This window comes from Mangifera indica, chromosome 4 (genome assembly GCF_011075055.1).
Source record: "Mangifera indica cultivar Alphonso chromosome 4, CATAS_Mindica_2.1, whole genome shotgun sequence".
NCBI lineage: Eukaryota > Viridiplantae > Streptophyta > Magnoliopsida > Sapindales > Anacardiaceae > Mangifera > Mangifera indica.
The window spans coordinates 979,867-1,001,847 of NC_058140.1; the positions used below are offsets into that span (position 1 = coordinate 979,867).

The following is a 21,981-nucleotide window of genomic DNA, read 5'->3' on the forward strand; positions in this document are numbered from 1 at the left end:
TGTATATATTATTAGATAATATTATAATACAAGTGAGTAGAAAGTTTTACTCAATATCAATTTTTCTGGGTAGAAAAAAAAAAAAGAACAAATAGATTGACATTTATTGAATGAAATTAGTAGAAAAAGAAGATGGAATTTACAATAATGGGAAAGGAGTAGAAGAAAGAAAAGGAAAAATAGAGATTGACATTTATGCAAAATAATAAATACAAGAAGAAAAGGAAGAGACAATAATGAGAAAGGAAAAAATAGAAAAGGTTAAATGTATAAATATTATCTATATGAGAAAATGATACATTTTAAATATTTTTCCAATTGCTGTTTTTTATTTTGTGTAAAAATGACATTTTTATCCTTTTATGCAATAATAAAATATAGAAATTCAAGGAATAACAATGACAACATCAAGGATTTTATTAATATTTTAGTTGCACCATAAAAACAAATTTTCAAATATTAAACAAATTAATATAAAAACCACTAGTGAGTGCATGTTTATTTCAAATTTACACTTTCCATTTAGAAATTAAACTAAACATTGCCATCAATATACAAGCTTCCTTCCATTGATTCTAACAACAATAGCTCCAATGAACTTGCTGAATCTAATTCAATTAAAATCTCATCCTTTACAGAGCCATGTTGAGAAGAAGAAAAGAAAGGTTTAGGAGGCATCTGTAGATCATCAATGCTTCCTTCTAACATTTCTCTTACTTTGGTAATTGATGGACGATTTGCTGCATTCACTTGTATGCACCACAACCCAATTATGCACAATTTTCTTGCAATCCCAATTTCATTTTCAGCCAGATCTTCGAGCTCTAAATCTCCTCCCTTCTTTAGTTGGTCATATACCCAAGATGGGAAGTATGCTTTGCTTGAACGAGTTTCCATTGAAAAAGAATTCTTTCTCCCTCCAACCATTTCTAACAATAACATTCCAAAACTATAAACATCTGACTTACAAGAAATAACCCCAAAATTTCTTGAAATTAACTCAGGAGCTATATATCCTATTGTTCCTCTTGTAACGCTAATGGACACAAAATCATTTTCCTTTGGATGAAATTTTGCAAGGCCAAAATCAGAAACTTTTGGAATGAAATTGTGGTCAAGCAAGATATTATGAGGCTTAATATCGAAATGAAGAATACAAACATCACATCCTCCATGTAGATATTCAATCGCTCCAGTTGTTGCTATAGCTATTTCATGGAGTTTCTTCCAAGTAAATGACTTTCCTTTACCTCCTTTTGAGAAAATGTGCTTATCAAGAGATCCATTAGGCATATACTCGTACACAAGAGCACGATTTGGTCCTTCTGAACAAAATCCCAATAATTGCACAATATTGACATGGTGAATTCTACCGATTGTAGAGACTTCATTGATGAATTCTTCTGCACTAAATTTGGATTTCTTTAGCACCTTAACAGCAATGAAACAACCATTATGAAGCTGCCCCCTGTAAACCGATCCGAAACCACCTTGGCCTAATTCATAGCTGAAACCGTTTGTCATTGCAGTTATCTCACAATAGGAATGCCTTTTAGGCATCCAGGATTGTTGATTGTGAAGAAATTTTTCTACGGTATCCACCGTTTTCCGTGTTTTTTTATACTTGATGAAAATATACACAAGTAAAACCACCGGAGCAAGGATTAATCTGACGATAAGAGAACCTGCAACCGTTAAAAGAAAGTTAACTCAGTGTGTCAATGCTTTTAGCTAAGAGTTTATGCCATAGAAAACAAGAAATTCCATAGAGCAAGATTTTAATTACCCAACAGAAAGCTTCCAAGGAGTGCATCAATTTCGCTATAGAGCCACATAATAACCGAATCGGGACGAACAATGCCTGCAGAATCACACCGGAAGCAAAGCTAAGAAAATTACTTGTTTAGGAAATTGCTGATAGAAACCATACAAAGAGGGCAACAATTGGTCAATAAATATAGGACGCAATAAGAACAATAATTAGGTCATGGCAACGATACCAGGTAAGTTAACTACTGCGAATAAGGGTTGAAACACGAAAACCAGTAAAAAGAACCGATAGTCAGCAAAACTCTCTGCATAAACGTGCAAGAAATAAAAATTGAGCCCGGACAGATAATTCACAAAAAATGAGAAAATATAAATCAATTAAAACATATTCAACCCAACCTTAACACTTACGTATACAGAAAAAATAAGCTTACTTTTAGAGCAATAGAGTTCAACTACAGATCCGATAAACCGAAATTGGTGGAATATTTCATTATGTGGAAAACAATCCGGTTCTACCCACAGAAGATCAAACCCTAACTGAAGAAATTTCTGGATGTTTTCATAGTCAGGATTTGTCTGAAGAGGAAGACGCATAGGAATACGTGAAATGAAGGAGCATGAAGGGTGACGATTGATTGCTTCTAAGCTACCATTAAAGAAGACATAAACATGAGACTGGTTTCCACTCAAACAAGGAACTTTTATGTACGAGGGATGACTGAAATTCCAAGGGCAATTCAGAAACTGGGCTACTCTGTAGTACTTATTTGGTTCTCTTCTATACGAAAGAGATGCTACTGTTAATCGAAGTCTTTTTTTGTTGTGAAAAAGGTCGGAAATTTCAATATAAAGGTCGGAAATTTCAGTGATTGAAAGAGGTTGAGATGGAAGGGCGCCACAGTTTCGATTGGCGAATTCAACATCAACAACATTAACTGTCTGATCATCATAAAAAATTTCATTCACATAGTATTTTCCAGAACGGTAGTGTAGGATGGTTTTGTTGCTCTCGCAAGTAAGTTTGAAGTCAGGATCACCGACGTCCGATGGATTGGCCTTTAGCCAGAACGGGGGTCGTATATCTTTGATGTCTCCACATGAAGAAGAACATGCAGCTTGTTGTACACCAATGAATAGAAAGAACAACACAGAAAACATAATGTTTGATGAATTTGTTGATTCCCTTCTTCCCATAGTTTCTTCCAAATACTACAATATAAAAGTATGTTGGAAATGCGAAATATGTAAAACCCCACTAGTCATAGTCTCTTAAACAATAAAAAGCCAAAGAACTTATTACCGTTTAGTCTATTGACAAAGTTTAACCTACTAACTAGAAAATTCAAATAGGTACCTGTTATCCAATACTATTAACATAACATTTTCTATTAGTTTAATGATAAAGTAAAATTTTGATTTATAATTGACAAGAATACTAACTAATCAAGAGAATACACACACACACAAGAACAATCTGGAAATTCTCTTTATATTTTCCACACAAAAAAAAATACAATCACCAATTATTTATATGATTTTACAGCAATTATACGCCAGCTGTCACAACTACATCAGCACCAGGCCCATGCTCTTTCACGTAAAACCAGCAACTAAAGTCTTGCGGAAACATACACACTGCGTGAACTTTCCTTCAAGATACTGAGAAAGTCTCGACACTAACCTGTTCATTTTTCTTCATTATTGAAAAGGTGCGTTTGGTCTATACACACCCTGCCTTTATCACTCAACTCAATTTTACTCTGACAGTAAGGAACATGTATGGTAAAAGCAAGGATATGTTTGTGTTCCAAAAAAGAAATTCAAAAGCTGCATATTTCGGTAAATCAATAACCACTCAAGCGTTGGAATTTTAGAATGAATCTTATTTATACATACATGGACATATTTGAAACAAGAACTTGCTTTCCATTTTGCATTTGATACACCAAATAGGGTAGCTTCATTTCCAATTCAGAAGAAACAGATGGTATCGTTTACTCTAGATTACATTTTTCAGTACTCAATCAGTTTGCAATAATTTCAATATCTGAAGAAACAACGGGCTTTGGAGGCATCTCCAAGCTTTGTAAATCACCTTCAAGTGTCTGTAATACTATTGGCATGGAAGGCTTTTTTTTTGGATTCCATTAAAGTAGTAAACACAAAGGCCGGATTCGAACCAAATGTCTATAAAGATGAAAATGATGGTCCTGAGACTACCTCAGAAGAACATAACACCTCAGACCCACCACTATGCGTCCACTGTACGCACATTAGAAGGGGAATATGCAATCAAGATAAGCGTGAGGAACTTATAGTCAAGATGAGTGGCTAAGAGAAACTTATTAGCCAAACTAGTCAGACCAGTAGCGATATGGGAACAAACTTGCTTTTGATAGGGTTAAATCACATTAAAGTTTGAAGGCTTAATATAATTATACTCTCTCTGTCGATTTATAATTGCTTGACTCTTCCAAGTCAATTCGATGTGTAGGACACGACATTGTTTGTGATTACATTTGGAAAAAATTCAAGGTGCCCACTCATCATGGCAAAAATTCAAACAGCCTTTCGAAAAATTATTGCGGTCCTAACGGTTGGATCATTTACTAAGATTTCCAATGGAAAGTGTAAATTTGAAATAAACATGCACTCATTAGTGATTTTTATTTTAATGTGGTCAATATTTGAAAAATTGTTTATACGGCATAAATAAAATATTAATAAAATCTTCGGTGTTTTATTGACCTTTTACACATCATTGTTATTCCTTGCATTTCTATCTTTTATTGTTATGTGAAAGGATAAAAATGTCATTTTCACACAAAATAAAAAACAATAATTGAAAAAATATTTAAAATGTATAATTTTTTTCATATTGATTATATTTACACATTTATCCTTTTCTATTTTTTCATTTCTCATTATTGTCTCTTCCTCTTCGACTTGCATTTATTTATTTTTAATAAATGTTAATCTCTATTTTTCCTTTTCTTCTTCTACTCATTTTCCATTATCATATATTCCTTCTTCTTTTTCCACTAATTTCATTCAACAAATGTAAATCTATTTGTTTCTTTTTTTTCTACCGAGAAAAATTGATATTAGATAAAACTTCCAATTCACTTGTATTCTAATATTATCTAATAGTATATACAACCAAGATGCATGACAATAAAGAAAGAAAATATACAATAAAATAATTAAGCAACTAGACAAAGGTCCTATTGTGTATACTAGGTAACTAAATTTTTTGATTATATCAATCTATATTACTTAGAATATCTTAGTCCATATCATTAGAATATGTCAATCCATAATTGATTATATCAAAAATATATATAAGTGTTATGGATTGGATCTTAACACAAGTCAATTAGTTTTGTGTAATACAGATTTCCATCTTCACACTTGTAAGCCCAATTTATATTTTCGATATGGTATCAAAGCACGAGTCAAACGGCGAGTTTTACAGCTTCAGTGTAACACCCCTCCCTAGAAGTACTACCCACCGAAGGAGAGATGTTACGAATTAATATCCGGAGCGTCTATATATATTTTTGTTTATATATATCTATATATACTACAAACACACACATACAATTGGAAATATCTCCAAACAGGGTCAAAAGACGTAATTACCCCTGAAATATACCTGAGGGTATTACAACTCTTCCCCCTCACAAGAATTTCGTCCTCGAAATTCACAAAAATAACTCTGGATACTTCTCCTTCAAGGTTTGCTCTATTTCTCAGGTGGCCTCTTCTACCTTTTGGTTTCTCTATAGGACATTTATTAGAGGAATCTGTCGATTCCTTAGTTGTTTAATTCTCCTGTCAAGTATCTGAATCGGTTTTTCTTCATAACTAAGGTCTTCTGATAACTTAATATCTTTCGTATTCACAACCTGAGAATAATCACCAAGACATTTTCTTAACGATGAGACATGAAATACATCATGAATCTGGTCTATACTCGCTAGTAAGGCCAATCTGTAAGCCACTCTACCAACTCTCTCAATTATCTTTTATGGACCAATAAATCTGGGAGCTAGTTTTCCCTTCTTTCTGAATCTCATCAAATGCTTGAATGGAGCAACCTTTACAAATACAAATTCACCTACATTGAATTCCAAGTCTCGACGTCGACGATCTGCATAGCTTTTTTATCAATCCTGGGCCTGTTTTATTCTCTGTCTGATCAATTGGACATCATCAATCATTTTCTGGGTTAATTCAGGCCCAAGGGATTGGGATAACACATCTCTCTCTCCTATCTCATCTCAATGAAGAGGAGAACGACACCTCCTACCATATAATGCTTCATAAGGTGCCATTTAAATAGTCGTCTGGTAGCTATTATTATAAGCAAACTCCACCAAGGGTAATATTTCTATCCATGTAGTTTTATGATCTAGACAACAAGCTCTTAACATGTCTTCCAAAATCTGATTAACGCTCTCCGTCTGACCATCCATCTGAGGATGATAGGTTGTACTAAATACTAAATTAGTACCCAAGGATCTTTGGAGACTCTTCCAGAAAGCTGATACAAATCTTGTATCACAATCAGATACTATGGTCTTAGGTACACCATGTAATTTAATAATCTCCCTAACATATAATTTTCCTAGTTGATCTGTGGTAGTAGTATCTTTGATGGGCAGGAAATGAGCTGACTTGTTTAATCTATCAACAATCACCCAAATAGCATTACATCCATTCTGAACTCTAGGGAGTCTATTAATAAAGTCCATGGAGATATGCTCTTATTTCCATTCTAGAATAGGCAGAGGCTAAAGCAACCCTGAAGGTCTCTGGTGTTCGACCTTAATTTGCTGACAGGTGAGACATCTAGTAACAAACTCACCTATATCCCTTTTCATGCCTGACCACCAAAAATGCCTTTTTAAATCCTGATACATCTTTACATCCCCATGGTGGGCAGTGTAAAGAGAACTATGAGCCTCTGTAAGAAATTTCTGTCTCAATTTAGTTATCTGGGGAATATATACTCTATCTCTGAATTTGAGAATTTTATTGGATACCTGAAAATCTGTCTCAAGACCTTCTTGAACCTTTTGAATTTGTTGTTGACACCATTCATCTTGTGTCTGAGCTTCTCGAATCTCATCTATGAGAGTGGGTTGAATCTCTAACCTGGCGAGGGCCCCAATCACAAGCTCAATCTGCTCTCGATCCATCTCTCTCTGAATTTCTCTCTAGATCATCAATTATGATATCCTCATGTTTCTACTAAGGGCATCTGTAACCACATTAGTCTTACCTGGATGGTATTTAATATCACAGTCATAGTCTTTTACTAACTCTAGCCATCGCCTTTGTCTCATATTTAACTCTTTCTGAGTGAAGAAATATCTGAGGCTCTTATGGTTAGTATAAATATTACATCTTACCCCATACAAATAGTGTCTTTAGATTTTCAAGGCAAAAATTACCGCTGCTAACTCCAAATCATGCATAGGGTATCGGGTTTCAAATTCTTTCAACTGTCTTGAGGCATATGTTATCACCTTACCTCGCTGCATCAATACTACTCCTAAACTACCGTGTAAGGCATCGGTATATAAATCATACTCAACTCCCTCTTCTAGAAATGCTAATACTGGAGCAAAAGTCAATCTTCTTTTCAATTCTTGGAAGCTAGCCTCGCAAGCATCTGACTACTGAAATGGCATTGCTTTCTTTGTGAGGGTTGTAAGAGGTCTAGCTAATCTGGCAAATCCCTCCACAAACCTTCTGTAATACCCTGCCAAACCCAGGAAACTACGAACCTCCTTGACTGTCTTTGGTCTCAGCCATTCAACTATTGCCTCAATCTTACTGGGATCCACAAATATCCCCTTTGCTGAAATCATATGCCCCAAAAAGGTAACTCTATCTAGCCAAAATTCACATTTTGAGAATTTGACATACAGTTGTTTCTCTCTCAATCTCTGGAAGGTAAACCTCAAGTATTGTTCATGCTCCTCTCGACTACAAAAATATACTAAGATATCATCAATGAATACCATAATAAATTTATCCAGGTAGTCATGGAATACCTTGTTCATCAAATCCATAAATACCCCAGGGGCATTTGTCAATCCGAACGGTATCACTACAAACTCAAAGTGGTCATACCTTGTTCAAAAAGTTGTCTTAGGTATATCTTTCTCTGCCACTCTCATCTGGTGATAACCAGATCTCAAATCTATCTTGGAGAAGACCACAGATCTCTTCAACTGATCAAATAAGTCATCAATCCTGGGTAACGGGTACTTGTTCTTAACTTTGACTTTATTTAGCTCTCTGTAATCAATACACATCCTCATGGACCCATTTTTCTTTTTCACAAATAGGATGGGAGCTCCCCAAAGAGAATGGCTCGGTCTGATAAAACCATGATCTAATAACTCTTGAAGCTACTTTTCAATTCTTGTAATTTGGCAGAGGTCATTCGATAGGGTGCTCTTGAAATAGGTGTTGTGTCAAGTGTCAACTCTATACTAAACTCAACCTTTTGCTCAGGAGCTAATCCCGGTAGCTCACTTGAAAACACATCTGAAAACTCACATACCACTGGCGTCTCATCAATAGTTGGGCTTGACTCAACCTTGCTCACTATATGAGCCAAATATCTGTACACCCCTTTTTCAATATTTTACTAGCTTTTAACATATTAATCATCAAACTCCAGATATGACTCTCACCAAACTCGAATTGATCTCCAAAGTCTAGGTTAAATCTCACTTTCTTCTTTTTACAATCAATCTCAGCTTCGTATCTTCCCAAAAAGTTTATCCTTAAAATCATGTCAAAATCTGGCATTTCAAACACAATCAGGTCCACTAGTAACTGTCGACCCTGAATCATAATACTCTATTCTAACAACATCATCTCACTAATGATTGATGATGTCCAACTGATTAGACAAAGAATAAAACAGGCCCAGGATCGATAGAAAAGCTATGCAGATCGTCGATGTCGAGACTTGGAATTCAATGTAGGTGAATTTGTATTTGTAAAGGTTGCTCCATTCAAGCATTTGATGAGATTCGAAAAGAAGGGAAAACTAGCTCCTAGATTTATTGGTCCATATGAGATAATTAAGAGAGTTGGTAAAGTGGCTTACAGATTGGCCTTACCAGCGAGTATGGACTAGATTCATGATGTATTTTATGTCTCATCATTAAGAAAATGTCTTGGTGATCATTCCCAGGTTATAAATACAAAAGATATTAAGTTATCAAAATACCTTAGTTATGAAAAAAAACCGATTTAGATACTTAACAGGAGAATTAAACAACTAAGGAATCGACAGATTCCTCTAGTAAAGGTCCTATGAAGAAACCAAAAGGTAGAGGGGGCCACTTGGAAAATGGAGCAAACCCTGAAGAAGAAGTATCCAGAGTTGTTTTTGCGAATTCCGAGGACGAAATTCTTATGAGGGGGAAAGAGTTGTAATACCCTCAGGTATGTTCCAGGGGTAATTACATCTTTTGACCCTGTTTGGAGATATTTCCAATTGTATGTGTGTGTTTGTAGTATATATAGATATATATAAGGTATAAACCAAAAGGACTGTTTTACTAAATAAATAGAGGAGACAGTTTTGTCACTGAGTTTATCTCACGTTTTGACTGTCTTATCTATTGAATTATGAGTGCTTTTATATCTTGTTGGAAAGCTTTTTGAATCCTCTTTCTAATGATATATAGCTTGTATGAATTAGAGATCCTTTGGATTGTTAAATATTACATGAACCACAAGGACTGCTTTACCAAATAAACAAAGGAGGCAATTTTTGCCATTGACTTTAGCTCACGTTTTGACTACCTTATCTATTGAATTATGAGTGTTATTATAGCTTGTTGGCAAGATCGTTGAATCCTCTTTTCAACGATATATAACTTGTATAAATTAGAAACCGTTTGGGTTGTTAAATTATATAAAAAAGAAGGCTGCCCTGCTAAATGACTGTTCTGTGAACAGTATTTCATAGTTCTGGGCAAGAAAGAAAAAAAGAAAGGAAGAAGAAAGGAAAGAAAGGAAAGGAAAGGAAAGAAAAGAAGAAAAGAAAAAGAAAGAAAAGTAAGAAAAGGAATTCGGGGCTCAAGATTTAGAGGTCATCCCAAGAGTAATGTCTGGTGAGTTATGAATAAATTTAGATGGAAGCAAAATTAGTAAGATATAAGACCCGCATGTATGCTATAAACTATGAGGGGGCACTTTACACTACACCACCTATAGTAGGGCACATCTGTTGTAGGACACGTCCGTAGTAGGACATAGACCCACAGTAGGGTCTGCTCGTAGTAGAGCATGCTCGTAGTATAACACAATTCAGATCACAATTGGTGTAGTGAGAGAAAGAAAAAGAGCTCAATCTTAGAAAAGTGCCAAATCCTTATAGTTAGCTTCCAGAAAGTATCAAATAGACACCAGATGGGATAAAGTATGATCCAAATAGTAAAGAATAAACTAGATTACCCCCTCAATCTCTTATAGAAGTTAGGATGTGAGGTGGAGTCCCGAAAGTGAGTTAGAATAGGAAAAGAGATAGTTTACTTGATTCTTTCCCCTTACTAAATGTTCTTATCACTCACTTCCTTTTCTTTCCTGATTTGCAGGTACAGGTGATCGAGGTAGCTGTGAGGCAAGGTCATGTCAGGGAAGATAGATCCTGTTGGAGCAGGTTATCTTTGGTTTGTATTACATGCATACAATCGCATGTTCTTGGTACTTTTAGACCTTTTTGAGATGATGATACAATTATATATGATTACTCCACGTTTTCAGATGCTTTCAGATGAGTTTTCATACAAGTATATACATCTTTTGTTTGCTTTTGGACTCTCAGTTTTCTTAGAATAATTTCTAAACACTTTTAGTGATACGTTTATTTTAAAGTATTTTAAAATATATATATATATATATATATATATATATATAGATGCTCCGGATATTAATTCGTAACATCTTTCCTTTGGTGGGTAGTACTTCTGGGGAGGGGTGTTACATTAAGTGTTCCTAAATACAAATGACAATGCACCCAACCAAAAATCGGTTGAGCTGAAAGGCAAGTTTAATAACCTAAGTGTTTGCACTTAAGCGGGGGTATTGGAGACTCAAATAAAAAATAAAGAATAAAGAAAGAGACTCTCATATCTAATAAATTTAAGTAAAATGAGTGATATATAAGTGTGTAAATTGGACCTTAACACAAGCCAATTGGTTTTGTGTAATATGAGTTTCAATCTTCACACTTGTAAGCTCAATTTATATTTACAATATGGTATCAGAGCACGAGTCAAACGGCAAGTTTAACAGCCTAAATGTCCCTAGATATAAGTAAGAACGTATGGTAGCTTTAACAGCCTAAATGTTCCTAAATACAAGTAACAATGCACCTAGCCAAAAACCGACTGAGCCAAAAGGTAGGTCTAACAAATCTGATATTTTAATTTGTTACACTATTGGGTCTCTAATATTAAATACTTATATTTGTGATTTTTCTAATCAAAATGATAAATTAAACATGTTTTATGATGCATTTCCCCTTGTGTTTCGCAAATCAAGAGAAAGATCAACAAGGAAAATAAGGAAGTTGAAAAAGTTGACGACTTTTCTCTTGTCATAGTTCTTCCTCCCCTGATTTGGATGGACAACATACAATGTAATGTACATTGGAAACTTGCGTACAATATGGTTATGAAAAACTGGATGGAGACATGCACTTTACAAAATTTCTTTTTGCTACTCAATTGCATCCATGTTAGTCCTTTGTATGAAATTTCTTCGTAAATTAATGACTTACCTGAGAGAAGAAATTTCTACTCAATTATCAAGTCTACTAAGAAAGGACATGGACTCGGCTATGGCGTGATTTGGAGAAACAAAGTCCACAGAAATAGAGCTGAGCTTGGATATATTAATTGTAGTAATGATATTTCAATTTGTCGTCTATAATACTAAGTCTGTAAAGATGGACATGATGGCCCTGAAACTACATCAAAAGAACATAACCCCTCAGACCCACCACCGTGCGTACACAACACGCACAAGAATCCTTATAGTCAAGATTAGAGGCACAAGAATCCTTATAGTCAAGATTAGAGGCTAAGTCAAACTTATTAGCCAAACTAGTCAGACCAGTTGCTATATAAAAACAAACTTGCGTTTGATAAGGTTAGATCACATTAAAGTGTGGAGGCTTAAGATAATTCAACTCTCCTTGTGGATATATAATTGTTTGACTCTTCCAAGTCAATTCGATGTGTAGGACACGGCTTTATTTGTGATTAAATCTGCAAACAATTTAAGTTGCCCACTCAACATGGCACAAATTCAAACGGCCTTCTGAAAAATAGTTGCGGTCCCGGAGGTTGAATCATTTACTAAGATGTAATAGCATTCACAGAAAGAGAGACGAGAAAAAAATCACCAGATGAAGATCAGTATTAACTGTAGAGATTTATTGCTCTTCACTAATGAATAAAAATGTATATTACTCGAGAACTGACTACTATACAACCAAAAAATTACTGTATGGAGTGTTTTTGGAGTTAACAACTTTATAAAACAGAAAGATTAAACAATTTCATAAATAAAGCAAATAATGAACAATTTTATAAATTCTTCCCAACTTTTTGAACCATTGTTATACTATTATACCCCTTACTAATGGAGAAGATGGGGCTAAAGATAAAAAAAATGGAGTCTGGAAGCCACTTTCTTTACACAATTTTTGTTACATGCTTATGGTTACCCACAAGGTTGTGGTTTACTATTTCCAAATCTTGCAATTTAAACTACTAGGCCAGATCCCCCTAATTTTACACTTGTTGACACTCGTAAAGGCAAAAACATAGGTAATTCATCTGTACAGATAAAGACAGAATAATGAACATATTTATAAATTCTTCTAAAATTTTTTATTACGTATAATTGCAAACAAAGGAAGAAAGATTAACAAGAAACCGAAAGCAAAAGCGGTGCATTTTGAACATCAACTAACGACACCGTTTAGTAACACCTGTTTTCATTCCTTGAGAAGAATAGAACATCATCAGTTTATATTTTTACAATATGAACCAATTTATTCTAGATTAGATTCTTCAGTGCTTCAATCCATTTGCACCAATTGACATGAACCTCAATTAAGTTTTTTCTCTCATTGTTTAGAAGAAGAACAATAAAATGTACAGTAAGGAACATGTGTGGTAAAAGCAAGGATATGTATGTGTTCCAAAAAAGCGAATTCAAAAGCTGCATATTTCTGTAAATCAATAACCACTCAAGTGTTGGAATTTTAGAATGAATCTTATTTATACATACATGGACATATTTGAAACAAGAACTTGCTTTCCATTTTGTATTTGATACAGCAAATAGGCTAGCTCCATTTCCAATTCAGAAGGAACAAACGGTATCGTTCACTCTTAATTACATTTTTCAGTACTCAATCAGTTTGCAATAATTTCAACATCTGAAGAAACAAAGGGCTTTGGAGGCATCTCCAAGATTTGTAAATCACCTTCAAGCGTCTTTAATACCATTGGTATGGAAGGCCTACTTTTTGGATTCCATTAAAGCAGTAAACACAAGGGCCAGATTCGATCCAAATGTCTATAAAGATGAAAATGATGGTCCTGAGACTACATCAGAAGAATATAACACCTCAGACCCACTACTGTGCGTCCACTGTACGCACATCAGAAGGGGCATATCAGTCAAGATAAGCTTGAGGAACTTATAGTCAAGATAAGCTTGAGGAACTTATAGTCTAGATGAGTGGCTAAGAGAAACTTATTAGCCAAACTAGTCAGACCAGTGGCCATATGGGAACAAACTTGCTTTTAATAGGGTTAAATCACATTAAAGTGTGAAGGCTTAATATAATTCTACTCTCTTTGTCGATTTATAATTGCTTGACTCTTCCAAGTCAATTGGATGTGTAGGACACGGCTTTGTTTGTGAATAGATTCGGAGAAAATTCAAGGTGCCCACTCAATATGGCAAAAATTCAAACGGCCTTTTGAAAAATTATTGCAGTCCTGGAAGTTGGATCACTTACTAAGATTTCCAAAAGGAAAGTGTAAATTTAGAATAAACATGCACTCACTAGTGATTTTTATATTAATATGGTCAATATTTGAGATTTTGTTTTTATGGTATAAGTAAAATATCAATAAAATATCAATATTTATTAGACAAAATTAAAGGGACTTACATTCAAAAGTTATCTTAATTTGTTATACTATTGGGTCTCTAATATTAAATACTTTTATTTGTGATTTTTCTATTCAAAATGATTAATTAAACATGTTTTATGATGCATTTTTCTATGTGTTTCACAAATCCAGAGAAAGATCAACAGGGAAAATAGGGAAGTTAAAAAAATTGACGACTTTTCTCTTGTCGTAATTCTTCCTCTCCTGATTTGGATGGACAATATACAATGTAATGTGAATTGAAAACTTGCGTATAAAATGGTTATGAAAAACTAGATGGAGACATGCACTTTACAAAATTTCTTTTTGCTACTCAATTTCATCCATGTTAGTCCTTTGTATGAAATTTCTTCGTAAATGACTTACCTGAGATGAAATTTCCACTCAATTATCAAGTCTACAAGAAAGGTCGTAGGCTCGGTTATGACATTTATAGTCAACATTAGAATATCATAACACCTTAGGCCCACAACCATGCGTCAACTGCACGCACCAGATGGGGACCCTCTTGATTCAATAGCAATCAGAATCTTCATCAAATCAAGAAAAACAGTGAGGAATTTATGGTCAAGATGATAGGGTGAGAGAAACTGCTATGTAGTAGGGATGGGTGAGATTTCGTCTTCAATGCCCCTTGAAAACTTAAACCAAATTATTCAGGCCAGCTGCTGCATAAGGCTACCGTGGAGGTGATAGCAAAATTAATTAAAAAAATTTATAATAAAATTAAAATTATTTTATTAATCTATTAATAACTAGAATGAATAAGAAAATATTATACATAACCTTTAATAATATAATATTATCAAAATATTTTATTATATATTAAATCAAACAAAATAATATTAATAATAAAAAGTAAATTAACAAAGTAATCAAAGATTTATCCCAACCAAATAGCCCAATGTCACCTTCCTATCCTCCTAACAACAATTTCTAAAGTGAATTATTCTTAATTTCTTCTTCAGGAAAAATTATACTTTTCATTCACTAATTCTGAAATCACAAATTCTTAAAAATTTGAAAAAGAAATGTTAGAGGCAATCATTGGTCGCACGTGCAAACGTGTTATCTAGCCAGCAACTAGAATCACATTTTGAGAGGTCTGATCTAATTGAATTGCGTTAAAATGTGTCATATAATCAAAATTACACCATTTTGAGTATAATTCATATTAAATTACATTAAACTTACTATTATGATAATCAAAATCATACTTTTTCGAAAGGGTAAAGGATTATTGCCCACTGAAATTTTAACTCAATCTCAAAAAGATATTCGAAACAGTTCAAAAACTTTATTCTCATCTATAAACAATATTATACAGCAGAGATTTATTGCTCTTCACTACTGAATAAAATATTCATCTAGAGAAAACAGAAAAGCTACTGTGAATATCATTGTTTAAACGGAAAATTGACTATATCACCAAAAAATCAATATAACTTGAATCAAACAAATTGTTTATGACATAATTTTTGGAGTGTTTTCCATTAACAACTCATCCATTCAAACTAACACTATAGTATGTGATTAAGTGATATAATTATATATATTTTTATTTTAAAATCATTTAATTAAATAATATTACTTTGGTTTATATGAATAATTAATAAAAAATGTTTGTGCATAATATTACTTACAAGTAATTTACTCATCCTTATGGAAAAATTGTTTTAATGGAATTAGGATTTGATTATGGATTGTTAGTTTCAGGGAGAGTACTTCCTAGTATTTTAAAAGTTAGGATCTTGAATATAAGACAAAAACCTCAGGGTGTATTAAGTTTTTTCTGTCACGATTTAGGATAAGAAAGGATAATTCAGAAGAGGACAAATGAAACCAGTTGTGTATCACTATATATAAAATTTAGGGAACATGTATTTTAAGAGTAAGGATATGTACATGTTCTTAATAAAAAAATGAAATTTTAAAGCTGCATATTTCACTAAATCGATAAACACTCAAGTGTTCGAACTTCAATTCCACAAAAGTATGAGTCTTATTTATTATACATGGGCATATTTGGAGCTAGAACTTGCTTTCCATTTGTATTCGATACATCACATTGGCTCCATTTCCAAATCATAATAAACAGATGGTATAGTTCACTCTAGATACAATCTTCAACAATTCAATCAGTTTGCACCAATTTCAACATTTGAAGAAACAAAGGGCTTTGGAGGCATCTCCAAGCTTTGTAAATCACCTTCAAGCATCTGTAATACCTTTGGCATGGAAGGTCTCTCTATTGGATTCCATTGAATGCACCAGAGTCCCACTATTGCAAGCTTCTTGGCAATTTCCTCATCTTCATCTTCAACAAATTCAAGATGAAGTTCTTTTCCTTGGCTCAATTTGTTGAATATCCACTCTGGAAAGTAAATTTGGCTCTGATTTTCAATTGTAAGATCAATATTCTTCCGACAGCCAACCATCTCTAACAACATCATTCCATAACTAAACACATCTGATTTGTAAGAAACATCTCCAAAATTTCTCGAGAAAAGCTCCGGAGCAATGTAGCCAGCAGTTCCTCTAGCCGCGGTCATTGTTATAACACTTTGTTCCTTTGAGCAGAGCTTGTCAAGACCGAAATCTGAAATCTTTGGCCTAAAATTGTGGTCAAGTAATATGTTGTGAGGCTTGATGTCAAAGTGAAGGATCCTTTGGTTGCATCCTTGGTGCAAGTACTCGACTCCACGGGCAATGCCAATTGCAATGTTTTGCAGCTTTTCCCAACTTAATGGACGCTGAGCTGACTCGTTTTCCCTTGAGAATAGAAACTTCTCAAGCGATCCATTTGGCATAAATTCATAGATAAGAGCACGTCGTGTTCCTTCTGAGCAAAATCCTAGAAGACGAACAATGTTAAAATGGTGTATCCTTCCTATAGTGGCCACTTCATTGATGAACTCTTCTCCATTTTCTTTTGAATGTTCCAACATCTTAACCGCAACTGGAATTCCATTGGAAAATTTTCCTTTGAAGACACTTCCATAACCCCCTTGGCCGAGTCTCTGTTTAAATTTACCCGTAATTTTCTTAAGGTCACTGTAAGAATATCTGGCTGGATTAAGAGTCTTGTAGTCTTCCAAGAACTTGTCCACTTTAAGTTGAGCCTCTTTTTCATTCTCAGATTTCCATGATTTGTAAACAATCAGTATCACTAACGCAAGTAATGTACTCCCTCCAATACTTACGGCTATGGACAATACAATTTTTTTTATGGGAGAATCTGCATCTCAAAAGGAAAAATGTTAGCTCAATTATCATCAATTTTGTAAGCTCAAAAGCTTTTCAGGCTTCCTTCCTCCCATGAGCGAGCGATCATTCAACTCAACAAGTATAAAGCTTCATAAAAAGAGGGGATAAAATTAAACGATCCGAAAAATCATTTGCAACAAAATTTCTTAAAGAGAACTTACGATGGCTGAAACAGAATTTTGGATTGTCACGTTTGCAACACATTACAGAATTGCTTGTAGTCTTGAACCAGCAGTAGTGTCCTGAACCTTCGCATTTATTGCATTCTTTATGAGGTTTCCATCCTATTTCGATTGCTGGATTTGTGGAAGTCCCTCCAGTAGCATCCGCCGAAAACAAATCTATAGAACTTTCAACCGTTTTATATTTTCTACAATTTAAGGGCAGAATTTGATCTGAATATTCGTATGAAGGCATTACATAAACAAAATTTCTATCATAACTGAGGCAACTAATAGGTCCAACTACATTGTAATAACTTCTGGTGTTTTGAATCCTGTTGGTGCAGTTGAATAATGTGCTTTCTTCCAGATAGGGAACATAGAATCTGGAGTTATTGAGGTTAGAGGCTAGAAGACTTTGTATTGTGCATGCCGTCTCCTGCACATCCATAATGGTAATCGAGCCAAAATGATATCCAATTTCTTGCACATAGTAATCGCCTGAGGAAGGAAGGCGCAACAATGTCTTGTTGTTTGAGCAAGACAATTCAAACCCTTCATCGCCACAAAAGAGTGGTTGAGTTTTGAGTCGGAAGGGATATCTAATTTCTGGTCCGTCTGGGCTGCAACTTGTTGGGGGACAGAATTCATCACCATTCTCAGCGCCTGAGTAAGGTGGGAGAAGGAAGAGGATCATACTCAGTACAAGGAACATAGAGAAAGAGAGAAAGAAAGATAGGAACAAGAAGCAAAGGTCCAATAATTGTTAAGCTAATTACTTTTTTTATGTGGCTTAGAACTTTGAACTACTAGAACCACTGCTTCTAGTCAAGATTGGGTTGATAAATCTCTTTTTTTTTTTTTCATTTTTCTAAAAAATTAAATGCAAAATGAAGAGAAAAAGATGATTTGACATTTATAGAGAAAAAATGAGTGGGAGAAAGAAGAGTAAGAGAAATAATAACATTTATTAAAAATAAATGAGCAGGTGTTACAAAAAAAAAGAGTAGGTGTCGAAAATATACGGTCAGATCAGCCCTCAGCTTAACCCAAAACCCCTTGATTTAGCCTAACTCTCAGGCACAACCCTGCTATTGAAAGAAAGATTAACATTTACTGAAAATAAATGAGCAGACGTTATTAAAAAAAAAATGTATTGAAAATATAGGACGGTTGACATGTTAGTTAATATAATTAAAAGTGTTAAGAGGTCGGGTCAGCCCTCAGCTCGACCCGGGCCCACTTGATTTAGCTCAACCCTCAAAAGCAAGACTCGATACTTTTGCAGGTCTTGCCATGTCTGACACTGTTCACCTAAAAAAAAACTTTTGAAAACATATTGCAAAAAAAAAAACTTTTTCTTTTTCTATATAACACCACCCCCTATGGGTGTGAAGGCTTAATATAATTCAACTCTCCTTGTGGATATATAATTTTTTGACTCTTCCGAGTCAATTAGATGTGTAGGACACGGTATATAATTATTTGACTCTTCCAAGTCAATTCGATGTGTAGGACACGGCTTTATTTGTCCTCAGATTTGGAGAAAATTCAAGGTGCCTACTAAACATGGCAAAAATTCAAACGGCCTTTTGAAAAATAATTGCGGTCCTGGAGGTTGGATCATTTACTAAGATGTAATGGCATTCACAGAAAAAGAGAAAAGAAAAAGAGAAAGATAAATGAAAAAGCTACCAGATAAAGATCAGTATTAACTGTAGAGATTTAATGTTCTTCACTTATAAATAAAAATATTACTAGAGAAAATTGACTGCTATATAACCAAAAAATTACTATAACTTGAATCAAACAAGTTGTTTATGTTATTTTATGGAGTGTTTTTGGAGTTAAACAACTTTATAAAACAAAAGGATTAAACAATTTTATAAATTCTTCTCAACTTTTTGAGCCATTGTTATACTATTATACCTCCTACTAATGGAGAAGATAGGGCTAAAGATGAAAAACTATGGAGTCTGGAAGCCACTTCCTTTGCACAATTTTTGTTACATATATATGGTTACCCCGGCCACAAGGTTGTGGTTACTATTTCCAAATCTTGCAATTTAAACTACTAGGAAATATATACCCCTAATTTTACACGTTGACACTTGTAAAGGCAAAAACATAGGTAATTCATCTGTACAGGTAAAGACAGAATAATGAACATATTTATAAATTCTTCTAAAGTTTTTGATTATGTATAATTGCAAAGAAAGGAAGAAAGATTAACAAGAAACCGAAAGCAAAAGCGGTGCATTTTGAACACCAACTAACGGCACCGTTTAGTAACACCTGTTTTCATTCCTCGAGAAGAATAAAACATCATCAGTTTTTATTTTTACAATATGAACCAATTTACTCTAGATTACATTCTTCAGTGCTTCAATCCATTTGCACCAATTGACATGAAACTCGATTAAGTCTTTCTCTCATGGTTTAGAAGAAGAACAATAAAATGTATGGTAAGGAACGTGTATGGTAAAAGCAAGGATATGTATGTGTTACAAAAATGAAATTCGAAAGCTGCATATTTCGGTAAATCATTAACCACTCAAGCGTTGGAATTTTAGAATGAATCTTATTTATACATACATGGACAATTTGAAACAAGAACTTGCTTTCCATTTTGTATTTGATACAGCAAATAGGGTAGCTCCATTTCCAATTCAGAAGAAACAAATGGTATCGTTCACTCTAGGTTACATTTTCCAGTACTCAATTAGTTTGCAATAATTTCAACATCTGAAGAAACAAAAGGCTTTGGAGGCATCTCCAAGCTTTGTAAATCACCTTCAAGCGTCTGTAATGAAAATGATAGTCCTGAGACTACACCAGAAGAATATAACACCTCAGACCCACCACTATGCGTCCACTGTACGCACATCAGAAGGGGAATATACAATCAAGATAAACGTGAGGAACTTATAGTCAAGATGAGTGGCTAAGAGACACTTATTAGCCAAACTATTCAGACCAGTAACCGTATGGGAACAAACTTGCTTTTGATAGGGTCAAATCACCTTAAAGTTTGAAGGCTTAATACAATTCTATTCTCTTTGTCGATTTATAATTGCTTGACTCTTCCAAGTCAATTCGATGTGTAGGACACGGCTTTGTGTGTGATTAGATTTGGAGAAAATTCAAGGTGCCCACTCATCAAGCAAAAATTCAAACGGCCTTTCGAAAAATTATTGCGGTCCTAGAGGTTGGATCATTTACTAAGATTTCCAAATGGATCATTTACTAAGATTTGATGATTCTTCCCATGGTTTCTCCCAAATACTACAATATAAAAATATGTTGGAAATGCGAAATATGTAAAACCCCGCTAGTCACAGTCTCTTAAACAATAAAAAGCCAAAGAACTTATTACCGTTTAGTCTATTGACAAAGTTTAACCTACTAACTAGAAAATTCAAATAGGTACCTGTTATCCAATACTATTAACATAACATTTTCTATTAGTTTAATGATAAAGTAAAATTTTGACTTATATTGATAAATTTAAAATTACTATTATAATTCTATGGGACCCAGAATTATTTTAATTCTGCAAAAAAGGTAAACTTAAAACCTTCTAATTTTTTTAAAGGTAAACTGGAGGACCCATAAAATTAACATTGAGAATGAATCTAATACAGATAAAAATGGAATCATTATAAGCATCCACAGACTTTTGATGAATCTTTGGTGATAAATGAATGAGTAAATATCTATTCAATGTATATGTTCAGAGACTAAGACAAGATTGAAAAGGTTTCTTCCTAATTCGCAATTGGTTCAAGAATTGAAAGATTGAGAGAATTGGGGATAGATAAGTTTACAATAACTAAAGTTGTCTTCTTGGAAGAAGATGAAGCGCTCTAACGCTGGCGCCAATGATGATGATGATGAAACTATATATACATAGTCAGATTTAGGAAAGAAGATCAAGAAGAAGAAGCTGGCTTAAATCAAAAGAAGAAATGGGATTGATGATGGAGAGTTGCATATCAAAAAAAGAGAGTCAGAGATCCAAGAGATGGGATCTGCCATGTCTTATTATCTTTTTCACCACCATTTAAATTTCCAATATGGAAAGGATGATGACACATTTTTCCGTACTAATCAATTATGGGTTTCACACATTTAAAAAATTAATTATTTTAATAATACGAATCAAATTTATGAACGCATAAATTGTCTTCTTTACTGTTCTTTGGTTAGAATTTATAAACTCCAAGAGCTATTTAATAAAGGAACGATAAAGATTATTTTTGATAATTTATTTTTATTATTTATATTATTTTATTTGATTTATAAGTAATAGAATATTTTAATAATTTTTTATTATCAATAGTGATATAATAAATAATATAAGAAATGATTTGGTTATCACATCTATCTTAAGTATTAAAAGATTACTAAGGTAATTTTAATTTTATTATAATTATATTATTATTTATTAATTTTTTAGAGAAAAATAATATTATTTTCAATTAATATAACAAATTATATAAAAAAATATTTTAAAATAATTATATTAAAGAATATTTAAATAA

At 33.6% G+C, this 21,981-nt stretch overlaps 2 protein-coding genes across 2 annotated transcripts; both read right to left on the minus strand.

Annotated features, from left to right (window-relative positions):
- Positions 1 to 384: 384 nt before the first annotated feature.
- LOC123213886 (LEAF RUST 10 DISEASE-RESISTANCE LOCUS RECEPTOR-LIKE PROTEIN KINASE-like 2.5) lies at positions 385 to 3,045 on the minus strand. The gene is made up of 4 exons (XM_044633513.1): positions 2,205 to 3,045; positions 2,001 to 2,075; positions 1,787 to 1,861; positions 385 to 1,685 (listed from the first exon to the last, which is right to left on the minus strand). Exons 1-4 carry the CDS (start codon positions 2,965 to 2,967, stop codon positions 535 to 537), a joined length of 2,064 nt encoding a protein of 687 aa, XP_044489448.1. The 5' UTR covers positions 2,968 to 3,045; the 3' UTR covers positions 385 to 534.
- A 12,947-nt stretch (positions 3,046 to 15,992) lies between these two features.
- On the minus strand, positions 15,993 to 18,769 carry LOC123213897 (rust resistance kinase Lr10-like). Its single transcript, XM_044633526.1, has 2 exons — positions 17,438 to 18,769; positions 15,993 to 17,247 (listed from the first exon to the last, which is right to left on the minus strand). Exons 1-2 carry the CDS (start codon positions 18,150 to 18,152, stop codon positions 16,148 to 16,150), a joined length of 1,815 nt encoding a protein of 604 aa, XP_044489461.1. The 5' UTR covers positions 18,153 to 18,769; the 3' UTR covers positions 15,993 to 16,147.
- Positions 18,770 to 21,981: the final 3,212 nt, after the last annotated feature.